Below are 20,308 nucleotides of genomic sequence, written 5' to 3'. Positions count from 1 at the left end.
TCAAATTCGTCCAAGATTTTAGTAAGGGTAACATTCTGACCAAGTTTCATTAAGATTGGGCCAAAATTGTGACCTCTAGAGTGTTAACAAGCTTTTCCTTTGATCTGACCTGGTGACCTAGTTTTTGACCCTAGATGACCCAATATTAAACTCGTCCAAGATTTTATTGAAGGTAACATTCTGACCAAGTTTCATTAAGATTGGGCTAAAATTGTGACCTCTAGAGTATTAACAGTCAAACTGTCGACGATGGACGACGGACACAGGGCGATCACAAAAGTTCACTTTGAGCACTTTGTGCTCAGGTGAGCTAAAAAGGAAGTAATGCCAAAAACATGAAATGACTGATGCCTTGTTAGATCTGTGTCATATCCTGTTGTCATATTGTGTGTTGTATTGACATTAACACTACTTATGCTGCCAGAACATGAACTCTACTGAATATTTTGTTTACTCTGTTGATTCTTTAAACTCATTATTATGGAAATTTGTACATGTAAAAGTGAAAAATAAAATCTGACTGCATGAAAAATGTTGATGACAATTATGTAATTTATCAACTGACCTATAAGGCATCATCATGATAACATGCAACTACTGAATAACATCTTCCTTTCACAAACAAAAGCCTAATAAACTATTTTGCTTTATATTTCATTAAATTATCAGCTTAATTTTTTGTGTCTTTTTATCAAGGCCTATTCTCTGCAATTATCTGACACCTTCATTCCAATTATGTTTGTAGGTGCTATTGTCTTGAACAAACAAATAAAACCATTTTTGTGCAGTGAAGCAGAACGTGCCAGCGATATACAGAACTAGGCTTGGTACTGATCACTCCTGTGAAGTTTCATCGAAATCCAGCTGGCAGTTTCACCTGTGAAAGCTGGACAAGATTTTTCTATTTTTAGCTCTGGCGGCCATTTTGTGCAGCAAAGCGGAACGTGCCAGCGATATGCACAACTAGTGTTGGTACTGATCGCTCCTAAGAAGTTTTGTTGAAATCCAGCCAGCAGTTTAACCTGTGAAAGCCAGACAAGATTTTTCTATTTTTAGCTCTGGCGGCCATTTTATGCAGCAAAGTGGAACGTGCCGGCGATATGCACAACTAGGGTTGGTACGGATCAATAATAAGAAGTTTCATCAAAATCCGGCAGGTAGTTTGACCTGTGAAATCCGGACAAGCTTAATGCGGACGGATGGACAGCAATGGCCAAACCAATCAATTCTGATCACACATAACTTGCATTTACAAAAATAGGTCATGATACATTCAATTGTGAATTTCAAAATTTCAAAAATCATCATCTAATGTGACAAAAAGTTTACAGTTTACATTTTGTCGGTCTATATGAGCTTGACACTTATACTGAAGACAACTCACCAAATGTAGAAATCCTCCAGCTGATAGCCACAGACTGAGAGTAAATGAGACAAGATAGGAGAGACGTATCACAGTGTTAGAGTTGAGAATGTTCAGGTATGTTAAAATGTCTGGGATTGACATCAACCTCAATGCTCTCAAAAACCTCAGACCTGAAAAACATAAAGGTAAAAAAATACAAATTCTTCTATAACAAAATAGGGAAAACAACAATAAATTTGTGTGTTCATACCCATACGTTAAGCTCAAATCATACCTTTCTGTATAAAAAACCAAATTCTGGATAATGAATGCTTCCTGGAATTCTATTGTCTTTTTTATGTTCGGTACAAAAGAGAAAACCATATTAAATGTTATGTAAAGAAACAATTATGTGAATATTGTAGATGGATACTGTTTACAAAGGCTTTATTTTCACAAATATTTACACAAAGTGCAATTCTCAAACTTAAAATAGTAGTCATTACTAAGCTGCATTACTTCCATTATCTACAGAATGTCAAAAACCTGAGGAATTATTAGGATATGAAGGCCACATGGAAGTATTCATTATACATAGAGCCATATTCTGCACTGAAGTCAAGAATTTTTACGAAATGAAAGCCATATAAAAGTATTCATTATACATAAAGCCATATTCTGCACTGAAGTCAAGTATTTTTATGAAATGAAGGCCATATAAAAGTATTCATTATACAAACAGCCTGCACTGAAGTCATTTTGTCAATATTTCCACCATGTTTAATTGATAACACATGGGAATAGACTTCTAAATTGGTAATTATAGACAATAATAATACAGTCAAACCCGTGTTAAAGACCACCTCTGAACAGAGACCACCTGTCTCTGAAGACCACATGTTTTGTTTCCCATTTTAACATTTACAGTGTATTTTAACCTGTGAATAAAGACCACCTCCCAATAAAGACCATATTTCGGCTGTCCCAAGGGTGGTCTTCATAGACAGGTTTGACTGTATGATTAAATTATCATATAGCATCATCACAACATTAAATTATTACATTAGTATGCCCTGATTTATTTTAGCTTGATTGTGGTGAAAGTTTGAAACTAATTTGAATCACTCTGGAGAAACCAGTGCTGGTGTCAGATGAGAAGACATGGTTGTGACCCTAGTATGGCTCAAACCTACAGCTTCCAGGCTGAACAGCTGGCACCATAACCACTAGACCATTGCTCCACTTACCATAACTCTTACCTACCTAACCAGTTGTGGTCAAGGTATATTGCCACAAAAGTAAGACCTACCTAACCAGTTGTGGTCAAGGTATATTGCCAAAAAAGTAAGACCTATTTGTAATTAGTCATGGTCAAGATATAATGCCACAAAAGTAAGACCTACTTGTAACTAGTTGTGGCCAAGATATATTGCCACAAAAGTAAGATCTACTTGTAACTAGTTGTGGCCAAGATATAATGCCACAAAAGTAAGATCTACTTGTAACTAGTTGTGGCCAAGATATAATGCCACAAAAGTAAGATCTACTTGTAACTAGTTGTGGCCAAGATATATTGCCACAAAAGTAAGATCTACTTGTAACTAGTTGTGGCCAAGATATAATGCCACAAAAGTAAGTTCTACCCAACCAGTTGAAGTAGTACCTAACTGTAACTAGTTGCAGTCATGGTATATTGCCACAAAAGTAAGATATATATATAAGACATACATGTAACTAGTTGTGGCCAAGATATAATGCCACAAAAGTAAGATTTACCCAACCAGTTGAAGTAGTACCTAACTGTAACTAGTTGCAGTCACAAAATAAAACCTACTTGTAACTAGTTGTGGCCAAGATATAATGCCACAAAAGTAAGACCTACTTGTAACTAGTTGTGGCCAAGATATATTACCCTAAAAAGAAAAACCTACTTGCATCTAGTTGTGGTCAAGGTATATTGCCACAAAAGTAAGACCTACCAAACCAGTTGAAGTAGTACCTACATGTAACTAGTTGTGGCCAAGACATAATGCCAAAAAAGTAAGACCTACTTGTAACTATTTGTGGCCAAGATATAATGCCAACAAGCAAATTCGATGAATTGGTATCCCCTGCCGAAAGGGTTTGTGGTGAGGAATGGCAAAAAAATATATCCGGCAAAAAGTTAAGGATGTTAATAAGAAGCAAATAATTTCTTTAGTCAAAATCAATTTAAAAGAAAACAAACGTTTAATTAAAGAGTACATAATAAATGTATGATACTTTGATCCTGACTAAAGAATTTATTTTGAATGGGATATGCTTACTGTAATAAGCTTAGCTTTTAAAATTAAATGCAGTTAATTGAAATGTAAGCTTAAAGTTTAACTGGAATGAAATATTATCTTTGAGTGGTTTAGCACCAGGTGTTGCTGTTTTACATGTACATTTGAACATAAAAGATCAGATGACCTTAAGAGAACACAATCAAGTAAGATATCTTGAACATGGCTGAGGGCAAGGTTTGTGCAATCACAACTTAACATGTTGAAGATTTGAACATTTTTTAAAAAAAGAAAAGGAATGGAAATATAACATGCAAGTTGTACCATTCCCCCACCTTGCTCCTCCACCAAGTCATGCCCACCACTGATCATGCATCCTCTGCCCCCACCCCACTTCACCCATTTCTTTTTTCATTTTTAATTTTCCATAAATATATACATATATGTTTATATATACATAAATATTCATGGAATGTTTGAAAAATATCTCAAATAAGGAATGAAATTTTTTAAATTTTTTTTGGGGGGGGGGGGTGGGGGGGGGGAAGGGGGTGTGAACAAGGCAAGTGGGTGACCAGGTGTGGGTGCGCAACTTCACATGTTTATAATAAATGTTCATAGAAAAGAATGAAAGAAATTTAATGAAATTCTGCCAAATGGTAAGTTTGTTATGTACAAATATATGGATTTTTAGACAATTAAAGGGTAATAACTCTAAAGTTACAAAAGAAATCTGTATGAAATTGTGTGTGCACAACCACATTATAGTGCTCTAAATTCTGTTCAAGTTTCAAAGTTCAAGGTCAAATATATCAAAAGTTATGATGCAAAAATTGCCATATCTATAGATCTATAGTACCCTATATAGTTAACACTAGAAACTTCTAAGGGCCATAACTCTGGTGTTACTTGGGCAATCTGACTGAAACTTGATGGGCCCCATAACCTCATAGTGGTGAAGATGTATATGAAGTTTGTTTGAAATAAATCTAAAATAAGGATTTTTTTTTTTTTTTGGAGGGGGGCGGGGGGGGGGGGGAGGGGTGTGATCAAGGTAAGGGTGTGACCAGGTGTGGGTACACAACTTCACATGTTTACAATAAATGTTCATGGAAAAGAATGAAAGAAATTTAATGAAATTCTACCAAATGGTAAGTTTGTTATGTACAAATATGTGGATTTTTATACAATTAAAGGGCAATAACTCTTAATTTACAAATAAATCCAAATGAAATTGTGTTTACACAACCACGTTATGGTGATCTAAATTCTGTTTAAGTTTCATAGTTCTAGGTCAAATAAATCAAAAGTTATGATGCAGAAATTGCCATATTTATAGTACCCTATATAGTTAACACTAGAAACTTCTAAGGGCCACAACTCAGGTGTTAATAGGGCAATCTGACTGAAATTTGCAAGCCGCAAGAACTCATAGTGGTGAATATGTATATGAAGTTTTATATAAATATTTCCAACCATTTCCTAGATATGGCTCCGGACGGACGAATGGACGGACGGACGGATGGACAATGCCAAAACTATATCCATCCGACTTTTGTCGGGGGATAAAAAAGTAAGACCTACTTGTAACTAGTTGTGGCCAAGATATATTACCACAAAAGTAAAACCTACTTGCATCTAGTTGTGGTCAAGATATAATGCCACAAAAGTAAGACCTACCCAATCAGTTGAAGTAGTACCTAACTGTAACTAGTTGCAGTCAAGGTATATTGCCACAAAAGAAAGACCTACATGTAACTAGTTGCAGTCAAGGTGTATTGTCACAAAACTAAGACCTACTTGCATCTAGTTGTGGTCAAGATATAATGCCACAAAAGTAAGACCTACTTGTAACTAGTTGTTGCCAAGATATATTGCCACAAAAGTAAGACATACTTGTAACTAGTTGCAGTCAAGGTATATTGCCACAAAAGTAAGACCTACTTGTTATATTGCCACAAAAGTAAGACCTACTTGTAACTAGTTGCAGTCAAGGTATATTGCCACAAAAGTAAGACCTACTTGTAACTAGTTGCAGTCAAGGTATATTGCCACAAAAGTAAGACCTACTTGTAACTAGTTGTGGCCAAGATATATTGCCACAAAAGTAAGACCTACTTGTAACTAGTTGTGGCCAAGATATAATGCGACAAAAGTAAGACCTACTTGTAACTAGTTGTGGCCAAGATATATTGTCACAAAAGTAAGACCTACTTGTAACTAGTTGTGGCCAAGATATATTGCCACAAAAGTAAGACCTACTTGTAACTAGTTGTGGCCAAGATATATTGCCGCAAAAGTAAGACCTACTTGTAACTAGTTGTGGTCAAGATATAATGCCACAAAAGTAAGACCGACTTGTAACTAGTTGTGGCCAAGATATATTGCCACAAAAGTAAGACCTACCTAACCAGTTGTGGTCAAGGTATATTGCCACAAAAGAAGGTGGAATGGTGAAGTAGTCCACAATAGAGAAAACATCCAACCAGAACCACAGCTTGTCATTGGCTGCAACAAACTGAAAATATAAACAATTCACTTAATGGGATTCACATAAATAGTTAGGACTTCTTATGTTTTATTTAACAGCACTTATCAATTATTCCATCAACAATTAGTAGTGGGTAAATTTATTGTCTATAACTCAATTAGGAGATGTAGTTGCAAAATCCTGTAAAATGATCCCAAAATGTGAATTTATGATATTAACAACACTGATCTACCATAAACAATTTTGTCTAACCAACTGAAAAAAACAGTTTAGTTGTTTGTTTGTTTGTTTGCTCTCTATTTTGCAGTGTAGGTTACCTAATATATGTATATAAATATAAACAAGAAACGCGGCAATGCCACGAAACCAGGTTTTCAACACTTTTCATAAGAATAAAAAAGTATACTGAATCACAGTGCACCACTTTAAAGCACAACCCTAACCCTAACCCTAACCTAACCCTAAACCCTAACCCTATTCTTAGTAACAATGACCTTGACCTTGATCCCAGAAACCCCAAAATCAATCCCAAGCTACAACTTTATATAAGTTTTCTATACACCAAGTTTCATCACGATAGCTCATTCCTAAGTTAAGTTATTGACCGGAAACCCTTTTTTTTTTTTAAGTAACAGTGACCTTGACCTTGACCCCAGAAACCCCAAAATCAATCCCAGCCTTTGTCTTGATATAAGCTACATACACACCAAGTGTTATTCAAATACCTTTACCGAAACAAAAGTTATTGACCGGAAACACCAGTTTGACGCCGCCGCCCGCCCATCCGCCCGCCCGACCAACGACATACCCCAATCTAATAACTCAGGTTTTCATTGAAAACCTGGTTAACTAGAGGCCTGTACTGTATTAGATACCATTTATTACATACTAGCTATATATATTATATATTCTAAAAGTTTATAATTAGGCATGTAATTATAGCGTACATCCTATACATAATAATTATCAAGTTATAGAGGGTATCATACACAGTACAGACCTATAGTTTATAGCTAGTATATTATAAATAGTATCTACCATTACAGAAGCATGCCTCTGTGGCGTACATGCTGCGTATTTGCTGTGTATATGCCGCGAACACAGTAGTACGCCAGAGGAGTACATTTTACATACACCGCATGCCGCGTACATGCCACGTACTATTTCGACGAGTACACAGCATGTATGCAGGAGGTCACTAGTACACTTCAAGTACGCAGCACAGACTCTGAAAATTTAAGGAGTACACTGCATGTACGCAGGAGGGACTTGAACAAGAAAATAGTACACTGCATGTACACCGCAGATACTTTGAAATTTGTGCAGTACACTTCATATACGCGGGAAAGACTTGTACAATTTCTTTTGGCATTTATACTTAGTTTTTTTTTTTTATAAGTTAAAGTCTGAAGTAAACTTCATATACGCGGGAGGGACTTGTTCATTTTCTTTTGGTGTTTATACTTTGAATTTTTTTAGGTAAAAGTCTGAAGTACACTTCATGCAGGAAGGATTTGTACATTTCTTTTTTTTTTTTTTTTTTTGGAAGCAAGAACTTGATTTCCGAGTAACTTTTATCTTAATAGCATAGAATAGTTGAGATTACCAGTATTCTGAACAATGAAAATTTGCCAAACTATTTGCAATGTTCATTTGTGAAGCTTACATCTTAGTGATTTCTGAGCTGCACCTTGCATGCAGTGTAAAAATATATTCTTTTTCATTCTGAATTAATCCTGGAGCTTTCTAACTTGGATAACTGAAAAGCCTTATTTGAACTTCGTTACATTACATTTCGTAATACATGAAATAATTACCAAGTTAATGCCTCAACAGCACCCGAATGAGAAGAATTAATAGCTCTCACTGTTATTTGAATACTCTTAAGCAAAACACCATTCTATCATGTTTTATAAAGGCTTTAATGCTCATTATGTTAACTCATTAAGGCCTCACCAAATTAAGAAGTTGTTCATTGGATTTGCCACTCGTATATTTTCAGAACGTTTTTGGCTAATTGCGCTCGCCCCATTGGAAAAAATCAATCCAAAATTGTGTTTTTTAGGTGTTGCTACTTTTTCGAGGAATCATCTAAAGTTGTATATAAATGCTTATATAATTCCAGTCCTAAGTTGTTCCTCAGATGAGATTTTAATCAAATAATTACCATACTAGCATACATGTCTATAAAAATCTAACACTTATATTTAGTTGCATTAAAGTTGTTTCCCCTGATGCAGTTACGCCATTTTCTTCAAATGTTTACCAATTACATGCTACAAAATTGATTTATTTCATGGAAAAGTGGATGAGAGTAACTATTACTATTTATTTGATACTCATTCTACATTATTTGGTAGGTAAATACTTATGATGCATGTCACTTATCTTTTTTCTGTTTTTGTCAAATGATCAGCTTTCTACGAAAGTTGGTGGGGTAAGGAATTTACATTATCACAGCAGTTTTGCCACAAGAGTACACAGCATGTATGCAGCAGGAGTACACAGCATGTACGCCGCAGGACTTGGGCCAGGAGTACACAGCATGTACGCCGCAGGGGTAGTACACCGCAGGCTCATTTGCATGTGAAAAGTGTATGTGCCGCGTACATGCTGCGCACTATTTCCCGCATACTAAATTCCTCCAGTGTACATCCTGTGTACTATGTAGTCCACAGCATGTACGCAGCATGTAGTATGCGGCAGAGCTCATTTGCATGTCAAAAGTGTACTACAAACGTACTATCGGTGTATGTGCGGTGTATATCCTGCGTACTATTTAAAGCCCTTGATTTCAGTACACATCATGTACGCATCATATACGCTGTATGTACACAGCAAGAGTACGCAGCAGGCCGTTTTCTTCTGTAAGGGTATTACAGTCTATAACTAGTATGTTATAACTGATATCTAAAACAGTACAGACCTCTATAGCTACTTTGTTATGAATGGTATCTAATAGAGTAAAGGGCTATAGTTTATAGCTATTATGTTATAAATGGTATCTAATACAACAGAGTCCAGTAGTTTATTCTCGCATACCAGAGGTCTATTATGGTTCCCCGGATGAACCCCTGGCACATTTCGCCGATATTTGTGGTTTGGTTATATTACAGGTAAAACATTTCTGCCAATCAGCGTCGTTTCGCGACAAATCGTAGCAAACCAATCAAAATCGTCCGTGAGAAGCGTGACCGCATCCTTTCCATATTATCGATGTCCATTTACGACGAATATTATTCTTTCTTGATGTAAATCTTGTCGAATTACAGGAATAAATCTTTATTTATCACAATCATGGAATACAGCCTTTATCCACAGTAAGCAAGTACCTTTCTCACATGTTGTTTGAAGTTTGAAGTCTGCGTGCCAAATAATGGCGGAGAATGATTGGCTGAAACCACTACCAGTGGTAATTACAAGTGCGCATGCTCACCAGATAAATGATAGCAATAAATCAGAGGTTCGTCTCGGGATTTTGACGAATCTCTGATGGATGAGAATGGTAGCTTATAGGTGTTACATGATATTTGTATCTTATATACTGTGAAATCATTTTTATTCGCGTAGGACGAATTTTCGCATATTTTGCGCTAGGACCAATGCGCGGATTTAAGGCAACGCTATTATTATTTTTTACTTATATCATTTCATTACTAAAATTGAAAATGCGCAAATTAAAGCCCGCGCTAAACAGTCCTTTTTTATGTCAGCGAATTTAAATGACTTCACAGTAGTACAAGCCTACCGTTTATAGCTGAAATGTTACAAATGGTATTTAATACAGTATAGGGCTATAGTTTATAGCTATTATATTATAATTTGTATGTAATACAGTAAAGGGCTATAGTTTATAGCTATTATGTTATGAATGGTATCTTATACAGTACAGGGATCAAAAATTGTTTATGTATGAGAGGATTTCCAGAAGAAGAGAGTAGGAACATACTGAAGTTATTATATATGGAACATAGCCAGGTTTTGATAGCTTGTAACATCTGCAGCGACTCATTTACCAATTGTCTATACTACTGCATCATAATTGTAATGTCATAATGAATATCTCTCATTCCAAGTCTCTCCATTCATTTAACTACTTTCAAAATGAAGATCATTGGCAGCTGGGGGGTGGGGAATAAAGAAATACTGATTTGTGGTATTTTCTAACAGAAAAGGAGACAAAAATCTGCCAAAACTAGTGTCAGAGTTATGGAACCTGGTATGTGAACTTTCCTTATGATCCTAAAATCTTTTACAAAATGGTACCTGTACTGTATTGGTTCCATAGATGGGACAGGACAAGGTGATTCAAGTAATAACCTCACTATCATATACATATACACATTAAAAAAATGGTGAACAACTGAGACATCAATTCTGTGAACAAAATTTGAACTGTGAACAAACATGTGTAAATGTGATGAAATAGAACAATCAAGCGCACAAAACTCTGAAAAAATCTAACTTAACAGCTTTACTTGCATTCAGATCTTGTCTAAATATGATGAGCAAGGGTGTAGCTAGGGTTTTGAGGATGTGTATGCAGATCATGTTGAGGAGTCTGGCATGCTCCTCCAGGAAATGTTTGTTTTCTAGAAAGTCTTTGCTGCAATGTGGAAGAATTTCCATAATAAATTTGAACAAATTTGGTCTATTAAATACCTACAAATTTTGGGAAATTCATTTCTAAAATGTTGATTTTAGACAAAAATATTGCTATACACTGCACAGTCTTCCAAATTATGCTTAAAATGCAGATCCAGATGAATGCAGATAAATTTCTTAGGAATGCTTTTTAAATGGTAGTACTTAGTTTTTACATTGATATTAATGAATAACATATTTTGATTACATAATTATGAAGTATCTCAGATATTTAAGTATGGTATTAACAGCATTCAGCAAATTTACTGTAAATAAAATGAGTTTGAAAGTCTTAGAGAAATTTCAAGCAAGTTAGTTGAGAAAAATAAATGTGGCCTCTAGAGTGTTAACTAGCTTTTCCTTTGATTTGACCTGGTGACCTAGTTTTTGACCCTACATGACCCAGATTCAAACTGGACCTTGAGATCATCAAGATTAACATTCTGACCAAATTTCATGAAGATACATCATAAATGTGGCCTCTACAGTGTTAACAAGCTTTTCCTTTGATTTGATCTGGTGACCTAGTTTTTGATCCCAGATGACCCGATATCAAACTCGTCCAAGATTTTATTGAGGGTAACATTCTGACCAAGTATCATTAAGATTGGGCCAAAATTGTGACCTACAGAGTGTTAACAAGCTTTTCCTTTGATTTGACCTGGTGACCTAGTTTCTGACCCCAGATGACACAATATAGAACTTGTCAAAGATTTTATTCAGGGTAACATTCTGACAAGTTTCATTAAGATTGGGCCAAAATTGTGACCTCTAGAGTGTTAACAAGCTTTTCCTTCGATTTGACCTGATGACCTAGTTTTTGACCCCACATGACCCAATATCAAACTCGTCCAAGATTTCATTGAGGGTAACATTTTGACCAAGTTTCATTAAGATTGGGCCAAAATTGTAACCTCTAGAGTGTTAACATTCAAATTGTTGATGACGGACGACTGACGGACGGAAGAGGACGGACACAGGGCGATCACAAAAGCTCACCTTTGAGCACTTTGTGCTCAGGTGAGCAGCTAACAAATGGTAACATACTATTTCTGTGCTTGTGCTTTCAATTTTATGTTAAACATGATTTCATGGGGGAAAGTTATTAAACATGATTTCATGGGGGAAAGTTATCACTTTTCCACTTCCATTTCATATGTTTGCTTATTTTCAAAAATCACAATTGTCAAAAAATATATAAGGGAGTCGTCCTGTGTACTTCTTTCGGCTAGACTTTACAGGACATGGCTGATCTTTACCAAACAAAACAAAACTCACTGGCATGGCTGTCTAAACATTGATAGATTTTACTGTACGATACTATAAAATACTAAACCATGAAGATGATTAAATTTTGTAGTCACTGGCAAACCATCTGGTACTAGTGCTCAGCTTGTGAAACATTTACAATGCTAAAAACATTTATATTATGAAGAATGATGTAGATGACAGGAGAACATGTATTCCTAGCGAAACGGCACAAAACGGACATTTCAGGTGTGTCCTATTAACACCTTTACATTATGGTAACTCGGAAACTTTTCCATGTGTATATTTAGGTTTTAATATAAACTATTGAAATAAGTTCCTTTAAAGTAGGGTACACTTCTGGAATAAGTACAAGCACCACTGAAGAAACGAATGGTAAGAGATTCAATGTACCACTAACCCAAAATCATATTTAATGCTCACCAATGAAGAGACAGACACCAAACACAGTGTCAAATAGATAAAAAAAAACATGAAAACTATTCTCTATCCCTGTTTAACGTATGCGGTGCCGAGTACTTTAAGACAAACAAAACAGAAAAACAAAGTACCTTCATGTCTTCACCAATCCTCATCAGAGGCATAACTAGAGTCTTAACAAAGAGATATATAAAACGTGTTCTTGATAAATCAAGAGAACATATTTTTAGGCCAAACAATCTGACTTAACTAAGATCTAATGAGCGTAAACATTTTCTTTAAGTATCTTTAGACAGCAAAGGGTTAACACTGAAATATAGCATTCTTTAATAAATCAAGGGCAAGTAACTCTGGACAAATACTATCTCAGTCTGGCCAGTTATCAAATATGAATGAGACCTTCAAAGTATATGTATACACATTCTGCATAAAAAAAAACCTATTAGGTCTGGTTACAAAATGAAGGTACCAGAGGGTAAATGATTTTGTATGATGGTAGGAATTTACTGCAAGAGCCTCCATGGTCCAGTCAAATGCAGTCCATACCAGTATACATTGTAACTTTCCCACCTAGTAAAGGCCCTTTTCATGCCAGATATATGCTTTGTTGATGCTTGATTGTAGAAAGCAATGTCTATGGACTGATTTTAAGCAGCTTTCTATGCTTGTGTTATCTGTTTCTAAAAGGTCATCTTGAACACTTTGTGCTCATGTGAGCTCTAAATGCAGTATCAACGGTAGCCTAATCAAAATGATGTAAGCAAGATTTATGTAAACTGGTGATTTACAGTGTTGTGAACAAACACAAAGAATTAATGTGGTAGCTTTATTCAGACATGGAGTGTTGCAAACAAAAAATGTATGCTCCACTTTATATAGAGATTGAACAATGCAAGACATATCCACAGAATTGTATCTCTTGGTAGCTTTACCGTAAGTGTGAGTAATGTGGCGAACATAGCAGTTTAATTCAAAACTTACCCTTATAAAGAAATATATCATAAAGAAGACGTTGAAGGCCAAGTCTACTTGTTGTGTGGTACTCTCTGCCCAAGGAACACAGGTCTCCACTGCACTCCTGTAAAACAGAAACAGATATGTCAAGGATCGAATACAAATCTCCACTACAGTCCTGTAAAACAGAAATATCATACAGGGTTCTGCCGAGGCTACGATATCTCACGTAAAAATCACGTATCTCATGCTAAAATTGGTCTAAAAGTGTCAGTTGTCGCATTACTAAAATTTTGGGGACAAATGTGCATATGGGATGACTGAAACTGATTAGAATCATTCATTTTTCTTCTGCATCCGAAAGACGTCACTTTTATTTGCCAGCGAAGAAACAATGAACATTTAAAACCTACGTTTCTGTATCAGCAGACAAGAAAACCATTCAATCTAATGATTAACTGCCTAGTACTTCATGTGGCTTCATAAAAAGCCCAACAGACCACACAAACCCCGTTGTTGTTAACCGTTCTCCACCCACTGTCTCCGCAGTTGAAATTGAAAGTGAGTCCATTGACTCCTTAAAATCTGTCATCTGTTCCACACAAATTGTCTCCAGAACTGAAAATACGTCACAAAGTCAAACCACCAAGGGTGCAGAAAACTGGGATGAAGCCAAAAAAAAAAAGTGACTCCAAATTTCACCCGAGTTTATTTAAAGAGTGCCAATGGTTGGCCTACAATAAGGACTTCAATTGTAGTAAATGTTACTGATTTATTTCAATGACATATGGTCAAAAGCTGTTATCCCCAAGATTTTGAAAATGTCCCCACATTTTTCATACCATGGGGACATGTGCCCCCATCATTTTTTGATCCTCGGAAGAACCCTGATCATACATTTCAGCAAGTAATGATATATCGGGAATACAAGTCTCCACTTCACTCCTGTAAACAGAAATATTATACATTTCTTCTGTTATACATTTCTCCCGTTATTTTTAGAATATGTGGATTACATGAAATAATTAGTACTAAGGCTAGCTATATAACTTTATTTCTGTTATATGCATGGTACTGTTAATTATAACAAGTCTGCCAGCAACAGTACTTAATAGTATGACAATACAAAGTACAATACTACAGCTTTTTTTTTTTTATAATATAACTCTTGTAAGGCACTATAGCAGCCCAGCTGACATCATGTCTCCATCAAAATTACTTCAGCAGAAACCACAAAAAATATTGCTAGAATGAATATTCTATAGATGTATATATTGTATACTGCATTGTTTTAAAAATCTGACATTGACATTCTGGTTTCTAGTGCATTGCTTCTATTTAAAAGTTAATACTTGATCAATGACTACACAGAGAGAGACACTGAATATTGATGATTATTGACTTTTCTTAACTGCTGATATGCATTAAAACTTGCTGTTATTTTCATCCTGAGATTTCACTGCAACAAACTTAACAACAACATACACAAGCAAATGCTCCGTAAGCGGCCAACTGAAGCATTAAATTCACCTTATTGCCTACCTTAATGCCTTATAACCTGTAAAATAATTGAAAGAATTTGTTTGTTTTGGATTTCATTTATTTAACTGTAGGCAGGACTGTAACCTACCCAATATTCCTGGATTCTGTACCAGTACTAAGGCAGGTAACCTACCCAATATTCCTGGATTCTGTACCAGTACTAAGGCAGGACTGTAACCTACCCAATATTCTTGGATTCTGTACCAGTACTAAGGCAGGTAACCTACCCAGTATTCCTGGATTCTGTACCAGTACTAAGGCAGGACTGTAACCTACCCAATATTCCTGGATTCTGTACCAGTACTAAGGCAGGACTGTAACCCACCCAATATTCCTGGATTCTGTACCAGTACTAAGGCAGGTAACCTACCCAATATTCCTGGATTCTGTACCAGTACTAAGGCAGGTAACCTGCCCAATATTCCTGGATTCTGTACCAGTACTAAGTACCCAATATTCCTGGATTCTGTACCAGTACTAAGGCAGGTAACCTACCCAATATTCCTGGATTCTGTACCAGTACTAAGGCAGGTAACCTGCCCAATATTCCTGGATTCTGTACCAGTACTAAGGCAGGTAACCTGCCCAATATTCCTGGATTCTGTACCAGTACTAAGGCAGGACTGTAACCTACCCAATATTCCTGGATTCTGTACCAGTACTAAGGCAGGTAACCTACCCATTCCTGGATTCTGTACCAGTACTAAGGCAGGTAACCTACCCAATATTCCTGGATTCTGTACCAGTACTTACACTCTATAAGTGACTGCCAACTTCTCCACATGAATCTGAGGTGGAAGAAGTGGAGGACAATTGATTTCTGACACCAGCTATTCTATCTAATCATATAGAGAACATATGCCTCGCCCAGAAATGCACTACCCCATGGTCCATACTGTATATCTGTGCTTTCCATTGTTGTGAGCGCTAAGAGACAAAATGATAGACTCCTTGTGGCCATAATACCATCTATCAATTAAAATAATAATCTCATAACTTTAGACTGATGTTCAACCAAACAAGAGATTGTTCTTCAGATAAGGTACATATCTAATTAGGGGAAAAAAATTTCATCAATATCTTGACTCTCATCTCAGAATCATTCATAATCTAACCTGATGCTGACTAATGAGAAACAGATAATATTCTTTTTTTTGTCCAGTACTTTAATTAACATTACTGTAAAATCATGAATATTTCTGGGGAATGACTTTCATGGAATTCATGATTGAGAAAATGAAAGAAATCTATACCAGTGAACAAGTAAAATCCCTTTCATTTCATATTCTAAATCTGAAATCCATAAATTCATATCTCAGCAAAATGCTGTTTTATCCAAAACCACAAATGTTTTGTTTTTTTGTTGTTTTTTTACAGAATTTAATGACAGTGCAATAAACAGTGCATTTGTACTTTCTTGTATTTTAAAATATAATATTATGATTTTATGCCTAGAAATCACAAGACAGTTTAACAAAGGAGATCAAGCTATTGTTCTTTGCTGTAACTTTTCATGAAAATATTTCTTGCACTTTTAAACTGAGAGATGAATAGGTACAAAGCAAATATTTCCATCGGCAACATACCAGTAAAGAACGAAATAAGGTTGAATATGCCATATTTCTAGATTAGTAGGCAGATTCAATGTGTCTATCCACAAACTATATTTTAACCATGCCATGTGAAAACCAACATAGTGGCTTTGCGACCAGCATGGATCCAGACCAGCCTGCGCATCCACGCAGTCTGGTCAGGATCCATACTGTTCGCTAAAGGTTTCTCTAATATTAACAGGCTTTGAAAGCGAACAGCATGGATCCTGACCAGACTGCGCGGATGCGCAGGCTGGTCTGGATCCATGCTGGTCGCAAAGCCACTATGTTGGTTTTCTCATGGCACGGCTCATTTACTAAAAGCTAGGTGTTTCTAGGCCTGGATTAGCTACAACTTTTCTCCAAATCACAGAATTCAGTCAAACTTCGGTGCAAACCAGTAAAAGTAACTTGCCAGTCTTGTTTGTTCAAACAGCTATACACAAAAACTACTTACTCGGGTATTTAAAACAATTTCTTTGGAAGATTTACAGTGTTTACTGCTTCAAGTTACTAGTCCTTTGGACCACGGAAGAAAAGTTATTGTAAAACCTTGATTTGTAGCGTATTTCTGTAAGAGTCAGAATTTAATTTTCTTACCATCGAGTTTCTGTCAGAGTTATACGATTAGGTCACAAGATTACTTTCTTAAAGGAGATATTGCCTACTGATGCTGCTGGCACATGTCTAAACAAGCTCAGTTAAAGATGTGAGGAGAATTCAAATCTGGATATTTCCCAGAAAATAACATGTTGAACCTATAAACAGGAGCTCACTAATACAATAAAATAAATTTCCCTGAAACTGTAAGAAAGGATGTAAAACATTACACTTAAAATACTTCTGAATTATAACTGTAAACAAAATCCAGAACATTTTGAGTTGTAAGTAAAATCAATCTCTATGAAATGGTGTTTTATACAGAAATATTGCAAAATCTCTAGCCAGTTGTCTCCAACGAAAAATTTTATCTTGCAATCTTTTAAATACATGTATTACTGGCTTGTTTCTGCAAACTAATACATCAATAACATAAAATAAATACTTAACTTCAGGCAAAATGTTCTCTGGTCACATTTTCTGTTTATACTATGTAAATAAAGATATAAAATATATTCGGAACATTAGAAGCTGCGTTTTCAAAATCGCAAAATCATGCCCCAGGGAGTATGACCAAAGATGCTGTTTTTTGAGATTTTAAGTTTAAAGCTGAAGTTCATATGCGTGTCAAGGTTGTTTATATATGAGTAAGTTTGTAGGTCTTGCTACAAGGATTGTGTTGAGTGCTAAAATGAACTAAATTGGGTCTTTAATGTGGGCTGCAGGTGAGTGAAATAAATCTGGTAAACCAGAATGTTGGTTTTTGAGGTTAAGTTTAGGTTTTAAGTGTGAAGATGAAGGTGAAAAAAGGTCAAGGTAATCTATAAATGGGTCAGTTTTATGTTTTGCCACACAGACTGTTGTACATCTACAGAATCCTGTTTCCGCCATCGACTTTTCGACTAGACAGAAATGCGAAAACTTGAAATTAAGCATCTAATTTCAACTTTTTGTGCTATAAATTTACCGCGAAAAGTCGAAATCTTGAAGTTTTTGACCCGACAATTGTCGTGTAAACGTCAACTTTTCGACCTAGAATCAAGCGTGAAAAGTAGAAATTAAGAGAGCTAATTTCAACTTTTTGTGCTAAGATATTTCCTCAAAAAGTTGAAAAGTCAAAGTCTGTAACGCGACAATAATTATTGTCGTGCAAACGTCAACTTATCGACTGAATTTGTAGGACGAAAAGTATAAATTTAAGTCTTAACTTCTACTTTTCATGCCAGTTCTTCGGCCGATAATTTCGTGATGTTATCGCTTAAATTTCGACTTTTCGTTCTAGGACTAAGTAACCCTAACCCTAAACTAAGTAACCCTAACCCTATATAACCCTAACCCTAGAACGAAAAGTCAAAATTTAGGCGATAATCACGTGAAATTAAGACTTAAATTTATACTTTTCGACCTACAAATTCAGTCAATAAGTTGAAATTTGCACGACAACTGTCGCGTTACAAACTTCGACTTTTCGGGGAAATTAGCTCTCTTAATTTCTACTTTTCGCGTTTGATTCTAGGTCGAAAAGTTGACGTTTGCACGACATTTGTCGGGTCAAAAACTTCAAGATTTCAACTTTTCGCGGTAAATTTATAGCATGAAAAGTTTTCGCGTATCTGTCTAGTCGAAATGTAGATGGCGGAAACAGGATTCCGTATATATCAGTTAGAACTTAATTAGTTAGGAGGGAAGAAAGTTATGTAAAACAAGAGCTCTGCCAAGCGGGGTTATATATGCCTGAAGGGTTACATCAGAGGATGGGAGCAAACAACTTGACTGTTGAAGCCCAAAGGACAGGAACAACAAAGGGAAGAAATTCCAAAAAATAATTCTGAGTCCACAGAAAAATACACCTAAAAATTGGAGGTACCATCCATGTTGTACCACAGAAAAGTAGTCTCGATTTTCCATATGGCAAATAATAAAAAAGTTTCAAAATAAGCTATTTCTAGTAACATAAAAGGGAAGTAATTCAATCTTTTTTTATTGTAAGTGAACAAAAAAGGGATCTGCCAAATAAAAACAAGAGCACTGCAATGCAGAGCAATATACACAAAGCAAAGTCATATATGACCTTTGACCCCTAAGTGTGATCTTGACCTTGAAGTGAGTCACCCGAAACATGCACTCTGTATGTCGTCTTGGTGTGGTGAACATTTGTGCCAAGTTTCTTTGAAATCCTTCAAGCAGTTAAAGAGTTACAGAGCAGACACGAAACAATCTGATATGACATTTGACCCCAAAGTGTGACCTTGACCTTGAAGTGAGACATCCATAACATGTGCTCTGCACGTTGTCTCGGTGTGGTGAACATTTGTGTCAAGTTTCTTTGAAATCTTTCAAGGGGTTCAAGAGTTACAGAGCGGACACGAAATTGCTAATGGACGGACAGACGGACACCGGCATCATAACATAATACGTTCCTTTGGGTATATAAAAAATGTTGCATTTTGAGGTTCTTAGTGTGCAGGTAAAGGTCATATAAAGGTCAGAGTCATCAATATGTAAGTCAATTTGTAGGTCTTGCCACAAGGATGGTTGAGTGCGAGTATGAACTAAATAACCTAATTAACGTGGGCTGTATGCGAAATGATAAAAAACATCTATCTACCATGTAAAATAAAAATCAACAAAGAAGTTGTTTTAAATGCCCAAGTTAAATGTTTTTGATTTCAGATATTGTGCATTTCATCAGTAGCATTAAGTTTGATAAAGCCAGACTTGCCAGTCCCTGGGAACATGTGCCAGACCCTGGGAACATGAGAAGAATACACAAAACAGAAAATGCCAAGCAGTTTCATCTGATAACATGGACCGAAATATACAATATCAGACCTGAGACAGGATACCAGGGGTGTAAAATTCTTTTTCACACCACTCGCCCTGCATGACTAGTAGTTAGTAAAATCTACTCGCCCTTAGTGAATAGTCACTCGCCCTAATAATCAACACTTTTAATACTGTCACGTTTTATGGAATGAGTATCATGTACAACAAGCAACTTTCAGATACAACACATAGCTCGTACATTATGTTTCCTTTTTGATTATTCATTTTTGTTACTCTTAAATTTCCTTTTCACACCAGACATTTTTTCTTTTTCTTTCACTAATTTTGTCATCTCCATCATCAAGTTGCTCTCCATAATAACTGCATCAATAGTAATAATAATCACAGTCTAACCCCTACC

General features: G+C 35.9%; 1 protein-coding gene across 10 annotated transcripts in view; it reads right to left on the bottom strand.

Annotated features, from left to right (window-relative positions):
- LOC123562212 (calcium-activated potassium channel slowpoke-like) overlaps positions 1 to 20,308 on the bottom strand; it is a 125,702-nt gene that overhangs the window by 79,010 nt on the left and 26,384 nt on the right. For all 10 annotated transcript variants that reach the window (XM_053536671.1, XM_053536674.1, XM_053536673.1 and 7 more), the window contains exons 3-5: positions 13,415 to 13,511; positions 6,016 to 6,127; positions 1,385 to 1,536 (exon numbers count right to left, since the gene is read on the bottom strand). In XM_053536671.1, the coding sequence (XP_053392646.1) occupies positions 1,385 to 1,536; positions 6,016 to 6,127; positions 13,415 to 13,511 (361 nt within the window). The remainder of the gene's footprint in view (positions 1 to 1,384; positions 1,537 to 6,015; positions 6,128 to 13,414; positions 13,512 to 20,308) is intronic.

The sequence above is a fragment of the Mercenaria mercenaria genome, chromosome 2, assembly GCF_021730395.1.
Source record: "Mercenaria mercenaria strain notata chromosome 2, MADL_Memer_1, whole genome shotgun sequence".
Taxonomy (NCBI): Eukaryota; Metazoa; Mollusca; class Bivalvia; order Venerida; family Veneridae; genus Mercenaria; species Mercenaria mercenaria.
This window is presented reverse-complemented; position numbering and strand designations above follow the sequence as displayed.